The sequence below is a fragment of the Chenopodium album genome, chromosome 23 (genome assembly GCF_948465745.1).
Source record: "Chenopodium album chromosome 23, dcCheAlbu1.1, whole genome shotgun sequence".
Classification (NCBI taxonomy): domain Eukaryota; kingdom Viridiplantae; phylum Streptophyta; class Magnoliopsida; order Caryophyllales; family Amaranthaceae; genus Chenopodium; species Chenopodium album.
The window spans coordinates 9,368,582-9,385,784 of NC_137856.1; the positions used below are offsets into that span (position 1 = coordinate 9,368,582).

General features: G+C 36.0%; 1 protein-coding gene and 1 pseudogene across 1 annotated transcript; both read right to left on the reverse strand.

Moving 5' to 3' along the window:
* On the reverse strand, window positions 1-1,933 carry LOC145606996 (uncharacterized; annotated as a pseudogene).
* A 13,234-nt stretch (window positions 1,934-15,167) lies between these two features.
* On the reverse strand, window positions 15,168-16,594 carry LOC145606997 (uncharacterized). Its single transcript, XM_081662794.1, has 2 exons — window positions 15,773-16,594; window positions 15,168-15,728 (listed from the first exon to the last, which is right to left on the reverse strand). Exons 1-2 carry the CDS (start codon window positions 16,592-16,594, stop codon window positions 15,168-15,170), a joined length of 1,383 nt encoding a protein of 460 aa, XP_081518920.1.
* Window positions 16,595-17,203: the final 609 nt, after the last annotated feature.

The window sequence follows — 17,203 nt, forward strand, 5'->3', positions numbered from 1 at the left end:
TTAATCATAAACAACAAGCGTATCATACTCTGGCTTAGCAACAGCAGCAAGCATAGCAGCTTCAGGGCTCAACACCCCACCTTCCTCCAAAAACAACGTCACCAAATTCTTCGAAAATCCGCTAACAAGCGCAACCCCAGGTTCAGTGCTAGGAACCGGTGTAGCCTTAGAGTGCCTAAGGTTCCAAAACACAATCTCAGGCACCTTTTCATACCCACTCTCCTTATACTTCCTCTGTATCACCTTATAATCCGTCTCCCAAGCACGATGCGAAGCCTGATCAAACTCCATATCACTGAAAATAAACAGCCTCTTTATCATCTGTTCTTCAGGAATTTTCCCTCGTACTGCCACCTCCAAAATCCTGTCAAACACCCTCTGTAAATCAGTACTCCCTCCCCAATCCATATCCCTAATAAAATCCGTCTTTTCTTTCAATGTTTTTCCCAAAATTGTATGAAATTTCGGGTTAGTACTAAATGTAATTAGTTTTCCTTTCCATGGCTCCTCACTTAGTTCCGAAATCAATAGACCAAGAGCAACAGAAACCTCCATTGGCTCCCCCATCATAGATCCCGAAACATCAGAAATCGCCATACAATTGTTCAACTTCCCTTTCTTGGCTAAATCATCCACCATTCTCTTCCATTGAAGCTCGGCCACCTCACCGCCATTTTCATCATTTTTCAATGAGGCGATTATCTCATGAGGTAGCAATGCCCCGGCTGCAATCGTCGCCTTTCCACTCTTCACCTTCTCTAAGTACTCCACAAATCTTTCTTCATCATGCTTGTAAAACAATGTTTTATACAATTTCATTGCTACTGAAGGGACCTTATTGTAAGGCAATGTATCCCATTTCTTAGCACTTATATATATAAACCTCTGGTATATCGAGTGCCTTCCTTAGAGGGACTAACACCTCCTTCCTCAACCGATCACGGACCTTAAAAGCGTAGTGTGCATCCTCCATATCCTTATACTCCTCATACTCTTCCTTAGTAAACACTCGCCTCGCGATGCTTTCACAAAGCAATGTCACTTCATCAAATGAAGAATCAATTGTAGGACACCACTTTGCAGAAAGCCCTAATTTGTATAAATCACCCTTTTGGAGCAATTCAATATCTTTTTTCAATAATTCAGCAAATATATCAGCTATTGAATTGTACAAAAGCCGAAAATCGGATTCTTGATTATACTTGTTTAAAATCTTGTTAGTCCTCTCATTCTTCCTATGAAGCCTCAAAACCCTAGCCTTCTCTTTCTTTTCATCCTTAATTTTTTTATCCTCTTTTAATTTCCTCTTTCTTTCATCATCGCTATCATCACTATCACTATTGCTATCATCATCATCCTCTATGTTTAACCTTCTTATCATCATCCTCCGACTCATAAACCCGGCACGCCTACCGTAACGATGGGGAAAAGAGGAAACGTCCTCCTTACGCTTCCTAGTATTGGAACCATCTAGAAGACGGAAGAGAATCTCAGGCATATCCTTCAAGTACCCGAAACCCGAAATAGGGCCCATGTTAAGGGCTAGGGTTTTAGGGTGATTTTCATGGAGCCATAAAGCGGCAGTGTAAAACCCTTCTTTGTCTGATTTACCAGTACCTCGAACACCCCTAAGATTACAGATCAACTTAAGGGTTAAAAGCGGGTCGTGTTCCCAAGAGAGTCGTAAAAGACCAATGATATCCGAGGATGGCGATTTAGGGACAACATGGAAGAAAAAGTCTACGGCTGGGTTGCCGGAGTTTTTGTAGGTTGCGGAACGATTCTCAGTGTAGCCTAAATGTGGGTGATAAGAATAACGGGAAGAATGAGAAGAAGAATTCGAATTATTGTTATCGGAGGTGGCGGTGGCGACGGAGGGAAGAGGAGAAAGGGGGATTTTAGGAGGGCCTAAGAGAGTGGTAGTGTATGACATTGTTGATTTGTTGTGGTTTTTTAGGGATAATTTGTTTGGGGGCGTGATGAATGTATAATATGTCAATATGTGAAATTGGTTTTTAGGTTTTGATTTATAGAAGAGATTACTTTGGGATCAAGTATTTATTAGGTTAAAGTGTACGTAGAGGCGGTAGACCGTAGAGCTAGAGTGAAATAAAGAGAAAAAAAAAGCCCATTTCCATAAACGGCAAGCGTTTGGAAGAGGTCAAACAACTCAAACTAGGTAGCTAATAATGTATAACTAGGTTAGGTTCGTGTCATACACGATAATTTTCAATAATTATTCTTTAATTAACACTTTATTTAATTATATATATATATATATATATATATATATACATATATATATATATATATATATATATGTCATTAAAAGATTACTATATTAAAAATACGGGTCCACAATAATATTATTGTAGACAAGGTCCACGCAATTCTTTCTAAGAGTCTATTATTAGCAAGATAGATATTTTAAAATACGCATGTATGTATATTTATATTTATTCACCAACAAATGTATATCATTTATTCTTGTTAACCAAATAAATATCTTAATAATAAATCAACTTGTAAATAGTGTGTCAAAAAAAAAAAAAAAAAAAGCTGTAAATAGATTTCGTTTTTACACACTACGGAGTATTATTCATCTCTCTTACATAGTTTTTTTTTTCCCTCAATAATCAAACGACTTAAAATATTATTTATATCTTTCTTGGCAAGCTCATAATTAAATACAAAAAACGTTGTTGTAATAAAGGTAGACACACAATATACTATCCAAAAAAAAAAATATGGAACACAACATTATTATGTATGTCACAAATTACGTTAAAAATTTGATTTTTTTTGTATTTTACTTAACTTTATGGTATCAATATATATACTTTGGATCTTTTTTTTAACTTTTATTTATGTATACGATTTGTTTTCTAAATAGATTTTTTTTTTAAAAAAAAATTGAAAGATACACCAAAAAATAACAAGTGTCATTTTTGGTGTGCCTTTCAGTATATAATTATTGATGACTAGTGAATGGCTCGGGTGTTGCTCTGTTTGCTACTTTTGTATTTGTGCAACTGCTAATTTTTAAAAGGCATTTAATAGTGGAATATGTGTTTTCAATACTTTGGTAGTATAGTATTTCGTATTAGTTTATTTGTATGCAAGATTAGAACATAAGTGAAAATTAGCCTAGATGGTTAAACAATGATCTTTCTTCAAAGAGGTTGAGTGCTCAAACTTTCTCATGCACATTTTTTTAAGCTAGTTGAAACACACATGGAGTATTGTTGGTTGTGTGGGTGACATGGCATATTGAAGAATTGAGTGGGTGACGTGGTGTATTGAGAAATTGAGTATGTGACATGGCGTAATGAAAGGTCTACGTGGCACATAGGCGTTGTTAGAAACGTTTTTACTCTATTAGTATAGATTTGTATAGATCAGATATAGATAAGATACAAAGTATTATTTAGTCTTATACAGAAAACAAAAGGTTTCACTATTGGTTTGTCCAAAAACAATTTTGGAGTATATTTCTTGTTTCAATCAAGTTAAAACGTTATTTAATTCAATTATTCAAAGGGTATTTGACAAAGCAAGGCCGTAAGGGTGAAAGGTAGCTTTTGGTTATTAATCAATGAAGTTGTGTTTAAGATTTTAATGTGTTTGTATTGAATTGATTTGAACATGATTAAACAACTACTTTGACATATGTAATATGTCTCTAGTAGATGCTTGTTGACAACTAACATTTACTCACACATATAGCATTGCCAATCCGATTGACGATTTGGTTTCAAGTTGTATTAATCGAGACTGAGTCGAAATTTTGTTAGTGGGTAAGTTTAGGTTAATTAATTCATTTTGAAGGTTTTATTTATGCAATTTTAATCAAAGGTCATAATTGGATCAGGTTATAAGGGGTTGGATCATATCTAATTAGGTTGAAATTAAACTAGTAGGTTTAATTGGGTTAAAGTAGTGAGTTCGACTTCATATCAATAAGTTAAATTAAAATTGGGTCGGGTCTCAATCAAGTTAGATTAAAGCGGATTTTGGTTCAAATCAACATATGTCATAATAAGTAAGGTTAAGGAGTGGATCATTGGAACATATTCATTTGACTTGCAAGTCAATACTAACATGTTTAGTTCCATTGGTGCTTTTCTTTTTTGGTTTATTCGCTACTACAAAAAGCCCCTAATAAGTCGGAATTTTAGAGTCACCTGTACATAAAGTGCGACTTATAAACCTATTGATTCGCCTCATACTTATTAGACGACTTGTTAAGTTGGGGTTAAAATCAACAAAGCACCTAACGAGTCGCCTAATATATATGAGGTGAATTGATAAGTTAACAAGTCGCCCCATATATGCATGCGACTCTATAATCCTACTTATTTGGTGGTTTAAATTAGATTTTCAAAGTCACCTTTACATAAGGTGAGACTCGTAAACCCATCGAGTCACTTTATACATATTAGGCGACTCAATAGGTGAGTTTTGTTATCTATGACTTTCACCTAATAAGTCGGCTAATATGTATATGGCGACTCGATAGGTTAATGAGTCACACCTTATATACAGGTGACTTTGAAAATCTAATTTAAGCCACCGAATAAGTCGGTTTATAGAGTCACATGCATATATGGTGCGACTTGTAAAACTAACAAGTCACCTCATGTATATTAGGTGACTCATTAGGTGATTTGTTGATTTTAACCCTAACTTAACAAGTCGCTTAATAAGTATGAGGCTACTTGCTATGTTTACAAGTCGCACCTTATATACTGGCGACTCTAAAAGTCCGACTAATTAGGTGCTTTATTATGTGACCACTACCTAATACGCCTAATATGTAAGACGCGACTTGATAGGTTAATTCTAAGAATGTATTTAAAATAGTTACAATATCATATAAGATATAAAAAGTAACTTTGGCATTATGGCAAGAACTTCAACCTTCCAGGCAAAGAACTAGAGATCAAGCATACTAAGTGTCATAAACACTAATATTATATGAGCTAATAAAAATAGTTGGAAAAAATGTTGATTTTTTACGTGTCGCCTCTTTTAACACAATAGATTGGCGTATGGAGTCGCCTCTTTTAACAAAAGCGACACAATAGATTAACAAATAGAGTCGCCTAACAACTAATAGGCGACTTATATAAAAGCTATCGAGTCGCCTCAGAGGCGACTCCTAAAGTTAGAAACTATTGTGTCGGTGGCTGTAGAATCACCTTTGAAGCGACTCGTTAGGTCATTTACTGGGAACTTGATAGGGTTTTTTGTAGTAGTGACATTTTTTTATTTTATATTTTATCGAGTTCTAATCAGCATGGGTCATGCTCGGTATCGGTTGATAAGATTCAAGATGTAAGGGGTCCTTTGGTTCAATTCCCTAATAAGCTGGAATAGATTATTATGGATTCTCATACTTGGGTGGTATGGATTCTATATCCCTTACCAATCTAAAATTGTTTGGTTTAATCATGGAATGGATTCTCATACTTGAGTGGTAGTGTGGATTTTGGATCCTTAGGGGGGAGGTGGGTATAAGATTTCAATGGATGGGGTGAAGTTTGAATCCCCAAGTATGAGATTCCATACTTAAATAGCCTAACCAAACAAATAAAACCGTAGAATCCATTCCAACCTATTCCAAAAAGTTCAACCAAATAAGTGCTCCCAAGTTATAACAAGTTTGAATTCATTATATCAGGTCATTTCAAGTATGGAGATGGAACAATGTTGATTCATTATTAGATTAGGCTACCTCAATTCTTTATTTAGTATAATTTATTGAGTTGGTGCCTACTTTTTGGCAAAAAAGAAAGGGTATAACTAGTATTTCGGGGGCACACCACAACCTATGCCTTGACTTATATAATAGAGATAATTGCTTAACGTTTATAGCACTAGTATATATAAGTCTAGCTATAGCTCTGTAACGAGCTTCCCCTAGTTCATAAGATGGCATTTCTGAAAATATTGAAACATCTTTCATTATTTTATTGTTTTCGTTCTTTTTAGCTGACATGGCACTTAACTTGGCCGTTAGAGCATGGTTAACAATTCTCCAATTCCCATCCCGTTTTGTCTTCTCTTTGGCTAAGCTCTGCCTCACCAGTCGTCTGGACTTTGGAGAATACGATCATCAAGCTGGCTTCTCTACTTCTGCACTCCATTTTTTTCAAGGTTTGAAGATAGCGAGATTCCGAATTGATGTCCTTAGCCTCTAACAGAGTTCCAAAGACTTGAAGCAGCAGAAACAAGCTGAGGCCAAACAGCAGCCACACCGCGAAAGGCAACAGCAGAAGTAACACCAATGGCGACACTTTCAGGATAACCAGGTTTAGAATCAAGCATTTCAATAATAGCAAGACTAGTTTTAGTAGTATCAAGCTTTCTAGAAGCTTCCGCCATGAACTTATCTTTCTTCCCTCTTCCAGAAGTAAAAACCATTGATCAGCAATAAAAACCTCAATTCGTTTAATTGGTGTTAATTTGTGAAATTGGTGATCTCATTTGTTACAATTGGTAAATATATGCATGTGAAGGGTTATTGTGTGGTTGAATTGAAGTTGTTTTTATTGAATTTTATTCAAAATAACCGGAAAAGGCAATTGCTTGTTGGGGTTAAATGGGGTTTTTATTGTTTGAACTTCTTGTAATTGGAATTCAGTATACATTCCTCATTCGCGGCCAACTTAAATGCATTTATTAACGGGATTATAGTCGCCGCCAAGTCGACGCGCCGCCACCACCTCGTCCACACTTTATCATCCGTATACAACACATGTGTAAAGGCCAAGAAATTTCAGACAAACTCCAATTGACAGTCCCCTCAGTTGCAGAAGCTTGCTAAAGCTTACTGAAGTAGGATGGGGTGAGCTACGGGATCATAATTCTCCAATAACGAGATGTCATATTTCCAAAACTGACGTTCACTAACGGCGCTAGTTTGAAGTTAAGAGACAAATTTTATTTGGACGACTTTACCCTTACTATACCTGGAAAAATGACACGAATAGCCTCTTATAAACGAAATTCGTTCATATGGCTTATGAAGGAGGATTTTCTCCTCTGTAACGATATATGACTAGAACGATAAATTTATTTATGGAATAATCAATTGAGTACGGTTTATCCATGTATAGAATTACTACCTTTGTAGTAATGTTCTTGACACTTTTAGATTTAGTATGAAGACGCCAATAATTGAGATAACTTATTTGAGATAATATTTTACTTAGGTGCCGTTTTGTAGTAGTTGCATTTTTTGAGTAGATACATTACCAACCCACTTTATTTTTATTTTATTTTTTCCATTAATATCTGTCATTAAAAAAAATTAATTTGGAGATATATACTAAGATTAACTTCCTTAAAAAAAAAAAAAAGAAAGAAAGAAAAGAAAAGAAGATATTAAGATTAAGGGTCTGTTCTCATTGACTGAATTGAGCTGAGCTGAACTAAACTGAAATGAACTGAAATGAATATTTTATAAGAGAAGGAAATTAAGAGTAGAACTGAACTGAACTGAGTTGAACTGAACTAAACTGAATTGAATGTCAAAGTATTAAAACAGGGCCTAACTCAACAATAATGAAAATAATCAAAAGCATAAAAGTTAGTATAAAAAGTCAAAATAATGCAATTAACGATTTATTCATTTCAATCAGCCATATGATTTTATCCATCCATAATAATACTTACAAGTATTAATTATTTAATCACAACAACAATATTGGTATAAAGGAGGTCGACAAGAGCCACTTGCATAACCACCTTGCTGCTTACAAAACCCATCACAGTCTGGTATGTCCTCGCATTTTCCAACGCAAACTACTGCGGCTCCTATCATCCAAAAAATAAAATAAATAAATAAAGTAAAATAAAATAAATTTTAGAAAATCAAAATGAAATAAAAATTGAAATAAAATACTATCTCCGTTACAGATTATGTGCAACGATTAGACATTTTCTCTCTCTGCTTTATGTCAAATCGTTGCACATAACCTATAACGGAGGTAGTTTTTATATTTTTATAAGACTAAACAAAATTGTTACATGTAATAAAATAATTGAAAGGGTATCCTAGATTAAGCGCAGCTAGGATACTTAGGAAGACAAATAAATACATTACTCACGAAAATTTTTGTCATTACATATGTTCGCAAAATAAGAGATACCATATAGAAAAAAAGAAATTTAATTATGAAATTAGAATTCAAAAGATGTACCCGGTGATGATGAAAGGAGAAAGAAGAACGATAGTAGCAGCAACATTGGCAATACATTCACCATGAAAAAGTAAATGATACGGTTGAATGCCATGAGAAAAAGCTAAAAAAAATGTAAAAAAAAACTAGCCAATCTAAATTGTTTAAGTTTTTTGTGGCTTAGTCTCTTAGGCTTGTAAAGTTCATATATTTATACATGTAATACAGTAACAATATGATGTAACATTTTATGTTTACCTTTCTTGGTCTAATTATTGGATAGAAATCTCTAGTTAATTGCTGTGTGAAAGGCATCAACTTTATGGTAAGAAATCACATGAAGTTAATGCTATTGATATTTTATTTTTAATGTTTGTGGGAAAGATATTAAGTTTTTAATATATGCTTCCTAATACCTCAAGATTTATCCTTTTCTAATAAATAATATTTGAACTGAATCATTTTGACAAATAATAAATTCTTTATAATTGATTTAGGCCCTATTCACTTCACCTTAAGAAAATAATATTAAGTAAAAATAATTTCAGTTTAGTAAAAATAAGTTCAGTACAGTTAAATTAGTTTCAGTTCAGTCAAAATAATTTTAGTTCAGTAAAAATAAGTTCTATTCAATAAAATTCAGTTTTCTTAAAGAAGAATCATAATAGGATATCAGTAAAAATAATTTCAATTCAGCAACTATTATTTTAGTTCAGTAAAATTAATTTAAGTTCAGTACAAATAAGTTAAGTTCAGCAAATATAATTTTGTTTCAGTAAAAATAATTTTAGTTCAGCAAAAATAAGGTGAAGTGAACGGGACCTTAGGTTACATTCCTGTTCTCCTACCCCATTTTCACTTATTTTAAGTCTTATAAGTTTAGATAAGTTCAATTGAATAAAAATAAGTTTGATAAGGATTACTTATGTTCAAATTACGACTTAAAAAAGTTTTAATAAGTTTATATAAGTGAGAAAGTTATATAAATAGATAAAGTTGATCTCCTCCAAAAGTAGAATAAATAAATAAATAAAGCCGATCGATCTTTTCCAAAATTTGAATTTATAAATAAAGCCGGTCTCCTCCATCAATTCTTACATACATCCTAGTAAAAGTGTAAAACCTCCAATGTTTCTAACTTTCTAAGACCACTCTCACTCATGGGCAAAAAATAAAAATGCCACTCTCTCTCTACTAACTTTCTCACTCCTCTTTTCCATTTTTTCTTATGGGCATTTTATTTAAGAACTCTTCCCACACTTATGGGCTAAACAAAAAAAAAAACCACACCACCATCTCTCCTATATTTTCTCTCACAAACACTTATGGGCCCATAGGTACTGTAGCAATTTATTTTTGCCATTCCTATGGGCATTTTTTTTTTTTTGCTCATGAGTGGGATAACATTTTTAGCATTTTTACCATTAAATTCTCCTCATGGGCATTTTTTTGCCCATAAATGAGAGTGCTCTTGGACTACTTGTGTCGTTAAAACACTGGAAATAGTTCCTGCAAGACTTTTCAAACGAGCAAGATTACCGGTGCAATGCAACTCTAGTTTCGATGGTAACCCTTGCCTTCGTTATTGCTAATGTATCTATTTATGCTTAACATCTACGTACGTAGTTATGTACTCTATACTACATTTGTGATATTGTTGATATCTCACCTAAAAACATATATTCCATCAAAAACTGACCCAGACGATCCAATTCAAAATTGACTCGAAAAAAACCAAATTCAAATAATATGATATAATAACTTAGCATGACTCAAATTAAAAATTGACCCAACCGACCTCACTAGACCTGATCTAAACATCTGGATTAACATTCTAATCTCACTTAGCTTGTCCTCAAAATTACTATTCTCTTGATTTTAAACAAAAAATCTTGCTTGGTATATTAAAGCATTGTACTCCCTCCACCTTTTTAGTGTTACACTTTGGCCGACACATAATTTTAGGCAGTTTAAGTAACTTAAATATAATAAGATGTAAGTGGAGTAGTTGGATTAATATTTTATTACTCCGTAGTAATTAATTCCTTTTAACTCGTTGATGGTTAAGTAGTATGAGCAAGTCCATAAATGCGCAAGTCCTTGTATGTGATATGTTTTGTTAATAAAATAGTTGCTCTAACTTAGTTTTAGGTATCACATTTTATATACTACCTCCGTAGTATATATATTTATATTTCTAGTAATGAAATTGTAAATATAAAGAGCTAGTTGAGGTCATTTTACGCTAGGATTAGGATTATCACTTTGTAATAACGATCCTCTAGTATTCTCGCTCCCGAATCCTTCTTTGGTTTAGTATACCTTTGATTGGACAATCTTTATAAAGAATTAGATGGAAAACTTGTGTTTTGTACTAAATATCTTTTCCCCTATACTTCTTATAACTCATAAACGACGCTATACCAGCATAAAAATTAACAAATAAATGGAAAAATTGATTCTAATAAGAGAAGGTATTGCGTGCCCACGAACGCACGAACTTTTGGTGCGAGAGGCTTGGCTTATACATTTACTTGTTGGCTGATATGTTTCATGTGTTGGCTAATATGTTTTATTTGTTTGCTGATTTGGTTTTTGTATTGGCTAATATATTTCTTTTGTTGGCTAATATGCTTTTTTTTTTCCTTTTGTTGGCTTATATTATACATAATTTGGATTATATGCTTTTTTTAGTTGGCTGATATATTTATTTTGTTAGCTGATATGTTTATTTTGTTGGCTTTACCTGTTGTTTTTGTTTGCTGATTTCATCCTTTTGTTGGCTGATATGCATCTTTTGTTGGCTGATATGTTCCTTTTGTTGGCTGATAAGTATCTTTTGTAGGCTGATAGACTCCTCTGCTTGGCTGATATGTATATTTTGTTGACTGATATATTCCTTTTGTTGGCTAATACATTTTTATCAATATCTTTAATATTAACTAATACAAAAAATCAATTGGATTACATATTACTTGTATTAGATGATATACAAGCTAAGTACAAACTATACTTATTTCATTCTCTCTCCTCTTTCCCTTCTCTTCCTCTCTTTCTTTGTCTCTCCTATAGTCCTATTAGCAAATTCACGTACCATCCCTCAGTCCCTCTTCTTCTCCTTCTCCTTCGTTTCTTATTTCCCTTTCCTCCTCAAATCAGCCCGCGCCCACCGCACCCACAATCAGCCACGCTGTTTGCCGCCGCCGTTAACCAAACCCAGGTCACCGCACCCACAAACCACCGAACCCATGTAATCCCCCACATTTTTTCGATATAATTATAATGTATTAATTTATTATTTATAATTATTTATACAAATATTTCTATTTTTAATTTTCTAAGTATGAATTATTTTGAGGAAAATAATAAGATTTTATTAAACTATTAAGGCCCTGTTCTTTTGAGCTTCTGGGCAGAGCAGAGCAGAGCAGATTTCAGCATAGCAGAGCAGATTTCAGCAAAGCAGAGCAGAGCAGAGCAGATTGAAGCAGAGCAGAGCAGAGCCGAGCAGATTTCATTATTATTATTATTATTATTATCATTATTATTATTATTATTATTATTATTACTAATATTATTGTTATTATTATTATTATTATTATTATTATTATTATTCGGTTTTTTCACCAAATACCCTTAAGTTTTTCAAAATTCACCAAATACCACTGACGTTTGTTAATATTCACACCGTGACCTCCTGACGTTAAAGTTCCGTTAGCAATAAAATTTAATTCACCAAATGCCCTAAATTTGTTAAATGATTACACAAAATACCCTTATTTTTAGAAATACAACGTCTAGTTTGAAATTTAAGGAAACTAGCCGTGTGTTTTGATTCTAAAGGAATTGTATTCCGTGATCTTTCCCATTCAACATACTGTCAATATATACAAATTACAAGGCTTAACGTAAGCCATTAACTAAGGCTATAAAATAGGGAAAGCTATCTACTTAGCACTAATCTAGGCTAACATAATATTTACATTTGACTAAGATAATTTATTTACATAATTATCTTAACACACCCCCATAGTCTAAGCGGGAGGAGGACGGACACTTAGACTATCCTTAAAATCTTCAAATAATACCCGTGGTAGTCCTTTCGTGAAGATATCTGCTATTTGGTGTCTAGAAGGAACATAGAGGACCTGGACTTCACCTCTAGCCACTTTCTCACGAACAAAAAGAATGTCCATCTCAATATGCTTGGTACGCTGATGATGTACTGGATTACCCGAAAGATAAATAGCACTCACATTATCACAATATACCAAGGTTGCCTTCTTAATCGGACAATGTAACTCCAAAAGTAAGTTTCGAAGCCAACATGACTCGGAAACTACATTAGCAACGCCCCTGTACTCTGCCTCAGCACTAGACTTGGATAGAGTAGGTTGTCGTTTCGAGGACCAAGAAACCAAATTATCACCCAAATATACACAATATCCGGATGTGGAGCGTCTAGTATCCGGACACCCTGCCCAATCAGCATCTGTATATGAAACAAGAGATGAAATAGAAGACGGATACAGATGCAAACCATGGTCAATCGTACCTTGTATGTACCGTACAACCCGTTTTAGAGCAGCCATATGACTCTCTTTCGGATCATGCATATGTAAGCAAACCTGTTGGACCGCATATGATATATCTGGTCTAGTAAAAGTGAGGTATTGCAAAGCTCCTGCAAGACTACGATACAATGTAGGATCAGCACAGGGTGAACCTGTAGAATTGACCTTCAGTTTTACCTCAACGGGTGTAGCCGAAGGTTTACATGACGCCATCCCTTCACGGTCAATAATCTCCTCCGCATATTTGCGTTGTGACAAAAACAAACCATCCTTATTTTCTGTCACTGCTATGCCAAGAAAATAATTAAGGTGACCCAAGTCCTTCATAGCAAATTCCGAGCTAAGAAGGGACATAATAGAACGCCGCAGAGTATCAGAAGAAGCAGTAAGAATAATGTCATCAACATATAAAAGCAAATAAGCCACATTGTTCCCTTGACGATAAATAAACAGGGAATTGTCACTCTTACTGTTAGTGAAACCAATAGAAGCAACAAAATCTGCAAACCTCTTATACCACGCCCGGGGTGCCTGCTTAAGACCATATAAAGAGCCCCGCAATAAACACACATAATCAGGGTGGGTTTTATCACGGTACCCAAGGGGTTGATGCATATAGACCGTCTCCTGAAGCTCACCATGTAGAAAAGCGTTCTTAACATCAAGTTGATGGATCGACCAAGCTTTAGACAAAGCAAGGCTAAGAACAGTACGGATAGTAGCCGTCTTCACAACCGGACTAAAAGTCTCCCCACAATCAATGCCAACCTGTTGTGTTTTGCCATCACCTACAAGACGAGCTTTATGCCTCTCAAAAGAACCGTCAGATTTCACCTTGTGAGTAAAAATCCACGTAGAACGAATAACATTAACATCAGGTGGACGGGGCACCAACTCCCACGTCTTATTTTTAATAAGAGCATTATATTCATCATCCATAGCCATTTTCCAATTCGGGTCACGAAGAGCAGAAACGGGGTTACGAGGGATAGGGGACTTCGTAACATTAGAAACCATAGTGTTGAAATTTTTATATTTCGGATTGGCTTAATTATCCCATTTTTGCTTCTCGTGATAATGGTAGTAGGAGGAGGAGGGGGTCGTGGGATTTGAGGCTGTGGGCTAAGGGGAGATGGCGCACCTGGGCTTGCTTGGGTAGACCGCAAGTGGGCCGTGGCTGATTGAACAGGCCCACGGTCCACTTGTTGTCTATTCTGCCCAACAGAAGCTTGCGTGCTTAGGGGTTGGGTAGAAGAAGCCGCACGTGGGTCTGGGCTGGTAAGAGAAGGCGTGGGCCTTGGCCCAGGTGAGGGGGAAAAGCCGGTGTTGGGCTAAGAGGGGGAGCCAACTATGGATCCGGGGATTGGGCCATGGCAGTAGGTCCACTAGGAAGTTGCATATGTTGAATAACATAAGGGTGCATACCCTCATCCAAAAAATCATAGGTGTGATTAGTGGGTGTGTGCAACTTAGCAAATGGGAAAATAGTCTCATCAAACACAACATGTCGGCTTATGAAAATTTTATTAGTCGATAAATCATAACATTTGTAACCCCTATGATTCGGTGGATACCCCAAAAAAACACAAGGTGTAGATCGAGGTTGAAGCTTATTAATAGTAGTGGAGGGAAATAGGGGGTAACACAAACAACCAAAGACACGTAGGTGTGAATAAGACGGTTTCCTTTGATAAAGGATTTCTACGGGAGACCTAGACTCTAATAACTTACTCGGAAGAATGTTATGAAGATAAGTTGCCATTTGTAATGCATGATGCCAAAAGGAAGGGGGCAACGATGCATGAGTAAGAAGAGTGCGAATTATATTATTCAATGATCTAATTTTTCTCTCGGCCTTTCCATTTTGTGATGAAGTATGGGGACATGAGAGACGAAAAGACATGCCATTAGATTCACACAAATCCCATAAAGGTTCATTATCATACTCCATCCTGTTATCACATTGAAAATTTTTAATTGGACGTTCAAATTGAGTCTTAATAATAGTTTGAAAAGCCAATACTTTATCAAACACATCGGATTTCTTTGCTAAAGGGAAAGTCCACAAAAACTTAGAAAAATCATCCAAAATAAGCATATAATAACGATGACCCGATGAACTCAAAACAGGTGATGTCCAAAGATCACTATGAACAATATCAAAAGGCACAATAGTATTCGAAACAGAAGAAATAAATGGCAACTTAACATGTTTTCCAAGCACACAAGAATGACAAACACTAGAACTAGAAGAGTGAGTACATTCAATGTGTTTATTATTACTAAGAGTCTTTAAGATAGAAGATCCCGGATGTCCCAAACGGTCATGCCAAAAAGAGGAAGCTAAAGCTGTGAAAGTTGATGGAGAATTGCGTGAGGGAGTGGTAGTGAGTGGATAAAGGTCCCCTTAGCTATCACATCTCATTATGGGCATCCCCGTCCGATAATCCTTCACAGAAAAACCATAAGGATCAAACTCAACAGACACACAATTATCAGTTGTAAATTTACGAACAGAAATTAGATTCTTAATGAGTTTGGGAGCATGTAGGACATTAGAAAGGGACAAGGGTGGGTTTGGGGATGGCAAAGTAGTATGTCCACAACCACGAATCGGAATAGTATGATCACTACCAACAATAATACCATTATGATGATTGCTCAAATTAAAATAAGACGAGAGATTACCGTTGGTGGATGTCATATGAGAAGTGGCACCGGTGTCCATGTACCACGAGGGATCGGGTTGTTGAAGTGACATAGTATGCATAGCCGCTTCAATGTCCGTCGGAGCATACCCGTTGGATTGATGAGCAGTAGCAAAAGCATGTTGTGGACGTGGACCAAACAACCCAGATTGTTGTCCCTGCCTTATTGGGCCTTGAGGTCTAGCAGCCCACCCTTGGGTTGGGTAAGGGCATGGGGGAGTAGCCCATTGTGGTGCCCAAACCCAAGGGGGGTATTGTCCCTGCCACAGAGAAGCATACCACTGCCCCTGCTGCTGACCAGTACCGCCGCGACTTGCACCACCTGACCCGCCGGAATTTTGACCACCACCGGAGCCGGCACCACGACCACCGCCTTGGTTATTTTTCTTGCCACCATTTTTTTTTTCTGATTTTTCCCTCTTCCACGAGCATGACCAGAACCATCAGAACCCGAATCCACCTCCCGTGAAATCGCCACCATAGCTGACGCCGTGGCCGTTGCTGCCCGTTTGTTCAAACCCGCTTCCTCCAATGTTAACATTGATCGGGCTTGATAGAATTGATGGAGGGGGTTGCTTTGCCTAATTAAAGTAGCAACCCCGAAATATGCCTCCGTGAGACCGGAAACAAGTTGAAGGACGAGGCGGTGGTTGTCCACCGGAGCCCCTACATTTTTCAGCTGGTCAGAAAGGCTCTTGAGCCGTTGACAATACGCCGACGCATTAGGGAAATCCTCCATTTGAGTGTTGGAAAACTCATGTTCAAGGGTAACAGCACGGGAGTTTTGATTGTCCTGGAATATGTCTTTCAAACGATCCCAAGTCTCCTTTGCCGTTGAGTCCGGTTCAATTATAGTGTTCAAAAGGTCATGAGAAATGGTGGAATAAATCCACCCAACTACGGCCGCATCCAACGTCGACCATAATTCTTTTTCATCATCCGTTGAAGGTGCAGGAAGCGGCTTCTCTGGAGTAATGATGTGATGAAGTACCTTGTGAGAACGACAATGAACCTTGAATAGCTCCGCCCATGTGGAGTATTGGACATTCTCCATCTCGAGTGTGATGGGAATGATTGTTTTGATGTTGTTAACAGTCAGTGCGGGGTGGAATTTTGAGGCTGACATGACTGTCAAAGAACAGAGAAGAAAAGAGAAGAAGAAGAAGAGAAGAAACAGGGGAAGAAAAGGGCGGAGTAGAAGGGTTTAGCAGCGGAAAGAAACCCTAACAATCTGATACCATAAAGGAATTGTATTCCGTGATCTTTCCCATTCAACATACTGTCAATATATACAAATTACAAGGCTTAACGTAAGCCATTAACTAAGGCTATAAAATAGGGAAAGCTATCTACTTAGCACTAATCTAGGCTAACATAATATTTACATTTGACTAAGATAATTTATTTACATAATTATCTTAACAGATTCTCAACCTTTTTTTGCATAAATACTCGATACAAAACATCCCTCTTATTTTCTTAACCACAAATTTTAAACACCATGAATTATCAATCTAAATCATCCTCCTCAATATATGAGTACTTTTATGTAAGAGTTGCAAACATCCTCCTCAATGTATGAGTTATCAATCTTGATTCTCAACATGATTTGTTTGCAACTCTTACACAAAAGTACTCATACATTAAGGAGGGGGATTTAGATTGATAACTCATGGTGTTAAAAATTTGTGGTTAAACAAATAAGAGGGATGCTTAGTATCGAGTATTTATGCAA